The sequence below is a fragment of the Bradysia coprophila genome, unplaced genomic scaffold, assembly GCF_014529535.1.
Source record: "Bradysia coprophila strain Holo2 unplaced genomic scaffold, BU_Bcop_v1 contig_50, whole genome shotgun sequence".
NCBI classification, from domain to species: domain Eukaryota; kingdom Metazoa; phylum Arthropoda; class Insecta; order Diptera; family Sciaridae; genus Bradysia; species Bradysia coprophila.
Window position 1 is genome coordinate 399,996 of NW_023503751.1, and position 9,847 is coordinate 409,842.

Genomic DNA, 9,847 nt, shown 5'->3' on the forward strand with positions numbered 1-9,847 from the left:
TCACGGCGGCCATTTTGTTTTCACTATATTTCCATGATGGGTGTCTTCGATGTTCGATTTTCTATTGTTATTGAAGACACAATACGAGTTTCATTTCAATTAAAAGAGATGACGCTATGGCATTTGGTTTTTGTCCGAAGCTAAACCTTTGTGCGCTCTTAATTGTATTGATGTCCAGAAGAACTGATTTTATTTATTTGACGTACACTCGCGGAATTTTGAAAACCGACACATTTTCTGTTTCGTGGTTTACTGGTTTTTTATAAATTTTGCATCCATTCAAGTAAAACACAGAAACAGAAAATGTGTCGGTTTTCAAAGTTCCGTTCGTGTAATATATCCATTTTACTACGATACTACAGAGAGGACTTGCGTCACCTTTACCCTTAACGGGCTTTTATTTGATTGACAGGCAGATATCAGTTACAGCTGTTGTCATTCGTTGTTTGCTGGGGTTGTTCGCTGAGTTGTGCCATCTATCGTAAAATAATGACATGTTGACTGGTTGCGCGCTGTGTTTGATTGTGGATTTAGCGCGCAATATTTGAAGGATGTTGGTCGTGAATTAAAAGTTTCGATTAAATATTATTGATTGTGTTTCACAACATTAAAATAAAATCTTTTGATCCATCCGCTCTGATGAACACACTGTGTTAATGTTTTGAAATTTCCTGATAAAGGAAGTGAGAGAATATTTAGTCGCAAAGTTCGTTCATAGGTATAACTACACTTAAAAGTTTCTTATAGTAATTATATTCAATCCTTTCGATAGATAAGTGTCCTTCCAACTTATATAATGAATGAAACTTTTCCTCAAAGTTACGGCGCCCATAATTTACATAATTTAAAACTTTTTAAATCTTTTTTCTGATCAAACTGATGAGGGTATGCATAGAGCTACCTTGTTGAAAAAATAATTTTCTTCAACATTCATTAAGTATATTAAAATTGAGTCAGAATCATAGAGTTACGCTGTAACTCTTTGGTCACAGACAGTTGGTGACAGTAATCTGACCAAAGTGTTGGCCATTTACTTTTTTCTTTGTGCTACATCGGTGTTAGGTTGATGTTTGATCGATACGTGTTACAATGCGTATAGAGAAGTGCTACCTGCAGCTAACGTACCTTCTCCGCGAGGTTGAACATGCATGTGAATAACAGCTGTAAAACACGCACTTGAATGACAGCTGAAGAACACGCAGATGAATGACAGCTTTAGAACACTCAAGTGAATGACAGCTGTAGAACACGCATGTGACTGGCAGCTTTAGAACACTCAAGTGAATGACAGCTGCATAATATGCATATTAATGGCAGTATAGAACTATGGAACATGAATGTCATGTACGATTATCTCCTAATACAATCCGTCATTCACATACGTCTTGTACAGCTATCATTCACATGCTTGTTCTTCTTTCGCAGAATAGACGCTACAGCTGTCATTCACAAGCGTGTTCTACAGCTGTCATTAACATGCGTGTTCTTTTTCGCAGAGTCGACGCAATGACTTACGTCATCAATTCTCTGGCATGCGTTTCGCGCGTTGCAAAAATATTGTCTCTAAAATGCCACTGAACCTGTCATACTGCCATAAAATCGTTATTCTGTTGACGGGACGACCTTTGAGTGGATGGAGTCGCGGTAAGTATTGTTTCAGGTATGTAGTGCTTCCGGCTACTTTAAGTTATTTATGATACGTGAACGTCTGGTTCGCTGAATTGTTTAATAAGTAAATGATTGTGTCTTTATATAGTTAACTGTCAACCAAAGTGTCAACGTTTGCTACAGCTGCTTCACCAGCTGGTCCCATCATACAATCACAATACTGATGTGTGGTTATACGGTTTTACCACTACCACTCGCGTACTGATGACTATGACGCGCGTATTAACATGTTGGTGTTTGGATGAGTGGATCAGCTGGTGAAACAGCTGCAGCAAACTTAGACACAAATATGGTTGACATTAACTGCAAGAAAGTTTTGAAATTTTTTCTTGAATATTTTGCATTTATTGACAACATTTAACACTCAACACAATTACTAATGATCTGGATCGGGTATGTGTTCAATTCTGACCTGAATGCATTGTGCTAAAGAAATGGTGGCCTACGCCAGAAGTGTGAGCATTCTTTGGTCCGATCAAATAATTTATCTGCTACCAATGACGGTATACAATCGGTAGGAGAAATGAACAATCTAAAAAAGATTTCAATAAATTTCAAATTAGTGAAATGCATTAACAGCAACAAACCGATGTGAACGTATCCAAACTCAAATTGAACAGTTTCCCTGCCATAATTTCGCTCTTTCTTTTCAAACGCTCCAGAAAAACGAACAACACTTTTCGATAGTTCAATGAGAATGAATACCATTCGGATGAATAGGCGCAATTGGACAGAGAACTGCCAGTGAATATTACTTCATTGCCGAAGAAACAAGGCAGGAAAATCTGTGTAACAATGCACACGATGTAAATGCAGTAGAAGAAGTATTCGAAGGGACTTTCGATCGGGGATGTCTACGGAGGAAATTGATATTATTTGACGTTTAAAAAAAATTTGACGTTTTATTTTATGTCGGCGGAATATTCCGCTAATACTTACATAGGTTAGTTGATAGGCGAGTGAGCACATTACCGTGCCGCTCAAGCAAATTTGAGAGAAAAACGCTGCCGTGAAACTTCTTTCCACCAAAGAGATTAAACTGATTGAAACGGACAATGTAAAGTAATTTATTAGCAATTCATGACGTAATTATGCTAAAAATGAAAAATGAAAAGAGAGTAGGATATCAATAATGTAGCGTTGCGTCACCGTCACATGGGATAGTTCATAAAGTAGTTACCACTAGTGAGTCGATAACTATCACCAGTGCATCAATAACTACTGCTAGTGCGTCGATAACTACCACTAGTGCGTCGATAACTACCACTAGTGTGTCGATAACTACCACTAGTGCGTCGATAACTACCACTTGTGCGTCGATAACTACCACTAGTGTATCAGTAACTACCACTAGTGCATCGGTAACTACCACTAGTGCGTCGATAACTACCACTACTGCGTCGATAACTAAAACTAGTGCGTCAATAACTACCACTAGTGCATCAGTAACTACCACTAGCGCATCGGTAACCACCACTAGTGCATCGATAACTGCCACTAGTGCGTCTATAACTACCACTAGTGCGTCTATAACTACCACTAGTGTGTCTATAGCTACCACTAGTGCGTCGATAACTACCACTAGTGCGTCTATAACTACCACTAGTGTGTCTATATCTACCACTAGTGCATCGGTAACTACCACTAGTGCGTCTATAACTACCACTAGTGCATCGATAACTACCACTAGTGCATCGGTAACAACCACTAGTGAGTCGATAACTACCACTAGTGCGTCAATAACTACCACTAGTGCATCGGTAACTACCACTAGTGCGTCGATAACTACCACTAGTGCATCGATAACTACCACTAGTGTATCGGTAACTACCACTAGTGTATCGGTAACTAGCACTAGTGCGTCGATAACTACCACTAGTGCATCGGTAACTACCACTAGTGCGTCTATAACTACCACTAGTGCATCAAAAACTACCACTAGTGCATCGATAACTACCACTAGTGTATCGGTAACTACCACTAGTGCGTCGATAGCTACCACTAGTGCGTCTATAACTACCACTAGTGTGTCTATATCTACCACTAGTGCATCGGTAACTACCACTAGTGCGTCTATAACTACCACTAGTGCATCGATAACTACCACTAGTGCATCGGTAACAACCACTAGTGAGTCGATAACTACCACTAGTGCGTCAATAACTACCACTAGTGCATCGGTAACTACCACTAGTGCGTCGATAACTACCACTAGTGCATCGATAACTACCACTAGTGTATCGGTAACTACCACTAGTGTATCGGTAACTAGCACTAGTGCGTCGATAACTACCACTAGTGCATCGGTAACTACCACTAGTGCGTCTATAACTACCACTAGTGCATCAAAAACTACCACTAGTGCATCGATAACTACCACTAGTGTATCGGTAACTACCACTAGTGCGTCGATAGCTACCACTAGTGCGTCTATAACTACCACTAGTGTGTCTATAACTACCACTAGTGCGTCGATAACTACCACTAGTGCATCGGTAACAACCACTAGTGCGTCGGTAACAACCACTAGTGCGTACGATTTTAAATGATAGTGATGTAGTACTGACGCACTAGTACGCTAGTGGTACTGATGCACTGGGACACTAGTGGCAGCACTGACACACTAGTACATTAATTAATGGTAATAATGACGCACTAGGAGACTAATTACAGTCCTGACGCACCATCACACCCGATAGTACTGACACACCGACGTACGAGTGATAGGTATTTTACAAAAAAATTTAGTTATCTAACTCTAGCAACATATAGCTATGCAAAAGGAGACCTAATTTCAATTTTTCTTTTGTTCTACTGTCAAGTTTGACAGTTTCACAAAAGAAAATTTTAATTTGGTCTCCATCTCGTTCCTATATGTAATAACTACAGTAGCAACTTCGCTCAATACGGACCTGATTATTTTTTGGTGCGTCTTAATGCAATCCACTAGGCCAGATACTCCTTCTATTTGATATTTATCGGATGGATCGATGCTTCTGATGACTTTGTTGGAAGACGATCCCAAATTTGTCAATCGTTTTCCCAAAATCTCCATCTGTATGCTTATCATGTGCATCAGATAGTTCGGATATACGTCCAATGTTATGTTCAAATTGACTTCGATCATTATACCAATCACCTGGTACGCATAAACTAGAGCATAACTACTGTCACTATTAACCCAATCCAATGGATACCAGCCACGAAATGGGACATCTCTCTGTGCAATGAACATCGGTCTCATCGATGCCGTTATGGCACATATATTCGGAATGATATAGTACGCGTAGGTTAGCCAATTGAAGTAGTGCATACGTTTTTGAATCCATTTAGCTTCATCGTCGCTTTTCAGCTCGAAACGGACAACAGCCGACATGCATTCTTTCATGCCACGATTGAACCAAAAGAAGTTCATGACTTTGAGAAAGAATGCCAGTTCGGTGAGTGTAACGTATAAGGAATGGGTGGTCTCGTTGACGTCCGTTATGAAAATCAAATTGATCAGCATGCATATTAAGTAGATGAACACGAATCCGAAATGTAAAATGAATGAGTAGATGTGATAGAGTAGCGAAGAGTTTTCGTTCGGCCACTGTCCAAACATATAATATACCCAAACCACCAGACGGCTGATAGTTGTTTCACCGACAATCATTTTCACAATTTAAAATCTCGTTGGGCTCCGAACTGTAATACTATCCAAAAATTTTTCAACTTTGCGACAAAACGGCTGAAACTTTTGCCTTCGTACGAATAAACAACCAACTAGATCGAGTAACTCTAAGAGACTGGGTGGTCGGCGGTTGGGAGTATCTCTGTTGAAGCGATGTACAAATATAGAAATAAATTTCTAAAAGTTATTACAGCTTTGCAGCAGTAAGAAACTTGAAAAGTTTGATAAATATTGGATGCGATAACTTTAACCTTCGTAATACGTGAATACGTAATTTCGGAAAGAAAATAGGAACGTGTTTGGTTGGCTCAGAAACTTAAAATATTTTTGTGGAAATGAATTTTTGATTGTTAAATTACGGCTCGATGTAACGATGGAAATTTTCGGTTGTTAAAGGGGTAGCCGGGCCGAATCGGGATGAATGTTTTTTAACACGCGTGCAAATAATGAGCGACTGAAGAACGTTGGCGCGGAATAGGTTCGATTGGAGAACATTGCTGGAAGAGACCAAAACCAATAGTAGGTTGTAGTGCCCGCCTAAGTAAGTAAGTAATTAAGTAAGTGCAAATAATGTCTACCACCGACTGAGTCAATGCAAATCCGCAAAATCACACAGAGCTCAAGTTTCGGGTAAAAAAACCATGTGTAACATCATGAACAACAACTTTTCCCATGGAAGCATAGTCAAGCTTATGAACTTGTACTTCTTCTTTTTCAGCCTATTTGTATCCACTGCTGGATGTAGGATTCTCCAATTTCTTTTCATTGCTTTCCATTGCCATTTTGAGACTGCTATTTTGTTTATTCCATTTATCCATCTCCTCTGGTGGTCTGCCTATAGGTCTAGTTGTAGGTGGTCGCCAGTTCATGATGGTTTTCGTCCGGGCCATCTGTTTACCTAGCTATATGTCCTGTCCAACTCCACCTTAGAAACAGACGCTACTCTTTCCATGACATCAACGACCCTGGTTTGTTGTCGAATCCATTGATTCGTCATTCTGTCTCTGAGTGTTATTCCAAGCATACTCCGTTCCATGGCTCTTTGTGTCACTCTCAATTTTTCTTCGGATGCTTTCGTTAAAGTTAACGTTTCCGCTCCATAAGTGAGCACTGGAAGGACACAAGTGTCGAAAACTTTGCGTTTCAGACTATTATTCATTTTGCTTTTGAAAATTAGTCTGAGTTTTCCGAACGCTGCCCATGCAAGACCAATCCTACGTCTTATTTCTGCAGTTTGGTTGTCCAGACCTAACTTCAGTTTATGTCCTAGATATACATAGCTGTCGACTCGTTCAATGTCAGTGACACCAATTTTGATTTCTCTATCGTCCCCGATGTTGGTCATGACTTTTGTTTTCGATAAGTTCATCTTGAGGCCAACTTTGCTTGCCTCTTCACTTAACTGTTGTAGCATAAGCTGAGCCTGACCTAGATTCGCTGCTATCGGTACAATGTCATCAGCGAAGCGGAGATTGCTCAGGTACTCTCCATTTATCTTTATTCCCATTTTACTCCAGTTTAACTTCCTAAAAACACTCTGCAGAATCGCCGTGAATAATTTCGGTGAAATCAAGGGTGAAATGGTGTCACCCTGCCTTACACCTCGGCCAATTCTGAATTTCTCCGTGCTCTTATGAAGTTTTATACATGAAGTAGCATTTTTGTACACATATCGAATTGTGTTGGAGTACCTTGAGTCTACTCTACATTCGTCTAATGCGTCCAATATCGACCATGTTTCCACTGAATCGAAAGCTTTTTCGAAGTCTATGAATAGCAAGACTATGTCGATGTTGTATTCACGACACTTCTCAATAAGCGTTCTCATCACCTGCAAATGGTCGTTTGTGCTGAAACCAGATCTGAAAGCAGCTTGTTCAACAGGTTGGTAGGAGTCGAACTTGTTAGTGTTCCTCTTCGTAATGATTTTCATAAACAACTTGTAGAGTGTTGACAATAGGCTACTATCAGAAGCTACTGCCGACGAAATAAACATGTTTGTGTCATCGGCAAATCCAAAGGGGGAGGACTTCATCGGTAGATCAAAGAAGTCGTTAATGAACACCATGAAAAGAAGTGGGGACAGCACACCTCCCTGCGGAACGATATGATCAAGTGGGAGCAAACGGTTTTCCAATCTTCTGTCACGTAGCAAATATTGGCCCAATTGAAAAACTAATTACTGTTCCGGAGTCCTGAGGTCATTTGCTATACGCTAACACTTTATTTGACTAAAATCCTCCGAGAAAAATTTAATAATTTCTCTTCTGATATTGCTAATAGTGGATCTGATATATGCGCGACATATCGAAGCGTTTTTCTATTGCTAAGGTAAAAGAATAGTAGACGATAAAAAATTACTGCCGTAGTACCGGTCCAGATGCTGTTCCAGCTGTAGAGCACTCAGAAAGAAGGAAAAAATCTGCATTTTGGCATCTACTTTTTTTCCAACACTTCTGTAGGCTTGCAGCCCAAAAGTACTGGGTTCATTTATTTGTGCAACGATAGTGGGTGAGGCCAACTACAACACCCCATACTCAGTTCCGCGGAACAACGAAGCTGCAGAGAAGGAGTACTCTCTGAACATTCACTATATTTTTAGTCATAACTCTCGTGGATCTACATGCACCAAGGAGTGTGTATACTCTACCTGTAGGTCTTTCCGAGGCCGACATTCGTACATTATTACAACAATTTAAAATAATTTTTTCTTGAGTTATTGTCGAAAAACTGTTTTCGGTACCCTCTGACATGTGATCACTTTTGAACACTTTTCACAGAAAACAATTTTTTTTTAGAAAAAGTGAAAGATACGTGTTTCCTAGAATTGAAAGACGAATCCAACGAGCTATCACTCATTAAAATCGGAGACCGCTCGTTCCCCAATCACCTGAAGTCTTGGCGATATGACTCTTAACTCAGTTTGGATTTTGTTACAAAGTTTGGTAATACTGGTTCGATTTACCCCTCTTGCCTTCCTTAGTTGATCCATTCTGTTTTTTTGGAGCGTTTTTGAACAACTCGAATTCTGTTCGGATTGCGAATTGTACCAGCTTCGATTCCTGTGGCCTTGGAATATCTGCGTAACTTGCTTCCTTCTTGAAATCAATCAGATTTTTCGTCGTACGAAACTGTTTTACTTCCGATGACTTTTGTTGCACCGGCTTTTCCTTTGCCTGGATTTTTCCTCTTACTTTGTTGGTTTGTTGGAATCTTTTCTTGAGAATTTCTGCTTTTCTTTGAGTTTCTTCAACTAATTTCAGATTATTCTGATTGCAATGTGATATCCTTGATTTGCCCATTCAAACGATGAGTGCCAATTGATTCTCTGAATTTTCAAAACCAGCCTGATTGTACCACTGGACTCAATGAATGATGAACAGTCAAACCACTTGACTCTCGATGGATGACGACCAGTCTGATTTACCAAAACCTCTTGACTGTCGATGAATGACGACCAGTCTGATTTACCAAAAACCACTTGACTGTCGACTGTCAATATACTAAGATTTTTTGTTGCGCCAGCTGACACCACCCAATCCGCACTTCTTGGATAAAAAGCCGACTCCGGGTGACTCCTCAACTATTTTGCCCAACAAAAATTCTTCTCAAACGTTAACACCACCCAGGCCGTTTGATTCTCCAACTTAAGCACCCAAATAAAAGTCCACCCGGGGGCGCACAAATGTTAAGATTCACCGAATCTTTCTGCTTGTGGCTTTTGTTTAGGTTCTTCTTTTCCTCCTTATCCGCCTTAGACAAGGCCAAGTACTTTTACTATTGAGTGTCGACTATGTTGAGCCAAGCACCCGTCTAATAAATGAAAGCCCTGAAATGTTGCTCATTGAAGCTTCAATTTTATTGTGTCGAATATTCCTTACATTTCACAGTATTTATACCCTATTTCATAGAATACTCGATCTAGTCAAACTTAATTCTAAACTTAAGTTACTTGGATTAAAACGAAAATGAGAAAGTGATCAAATCGGCAGGTTACAATTCACAATGAATTTCAATTTTAACAAACTCAGAGGATACCAAAAGAAGCGCTCCTTTCAAAAACTTTCTCTCTCTTCAAAAAATCACTAAAACGCAAACTCCTTTCCGAATTTATTGGGAAAAAGGAAAAACTTTTCCATCTTCTGATGGTGAAAAAAACGGATTTTTTTTTGGAAAACTGCTTCAAAATCCACCCTAAATCGCAGCACAAAAACAACAAAATGCTCAATAGAGCAAAAACGAAAAGAAAAAGAAAAAGCACTCAGCTTACCGCTACCCGTAATCTCTGACAATGGCACACACGAAATCCTGAGTCACTCGCTGAAAATCCGTTGACCGCACAAACTTATAACTGAAGAAATTCTGAGCCAAAATTACTTTCTGCAGCCAAAATACAGGTACTCGTACGTGTTCAGTTCAGCTACCTAAATACGCGTTCGACGAATTGAAAGTCCCTTTTCCAACAGTAACTTTGACGGTCAAAATAGAAAATAAGAAGTTCTTGTC

At 39.7% G+C, this 9,847-nt stretch overlaps 1 protein-coding gene across 1 annotated transcript; it reads right to left on the reverse strand.

The window, feature by feature from the left end:
- Positions 1-2,092: 2,092 nt before the first annotated feature.
- LOC119082885 (odorant receptor 94b-like) lies at positions 2,093-2,741 on the reverse strand. The gene is made up of 3 exons (XM_037192544.1): positions 2,608-2,741; positions 2,256-2,522; positions 2,093-2,200 (listed from the first exon to the last, which is right to left on the reverse strand). The coding sequence occupies exons 1-3, from the start codon at positions 2,635-2,637 to the stop codon at positions 2,153-2,155; spliced, it is 345 nt and encodes a 114-aa protein (XP_037048439.1). The 5' UTR covers positions 2,638-2,741; the 3' UTR covers positions 2,093-2,152.
- Between the last annotated feature and the right edge of the window lie 7,106 nt (positions 2,742-9,847).

What these genes read in the sequence shown, in the direction of transcription:
- LOC119082885 (XM_037192544.1), bottom strand. Translation starts at nt 2,637, where the DNA reads ATGTGCTCACTCGCCTATCAACTAACCTAT. An exon ending in TCGCCTATCAACTAACCTAT is followed by an intron (nt 2,523 to 2,607) that starts GTAAGTATTAGC and finishes TTTCCTCCGTAG; the next exon opens with ACATCCCCGATCGAAAGTCC. An exon ending in GTTTGGATACGTTCACATCG is followed by an intron (nt 2,201 to 2,255) that starts GTTTGTTGCTGT and finishes AATCTTTTTTAG; the next exon opens with ATTGTTCATTTCTCCTACCG.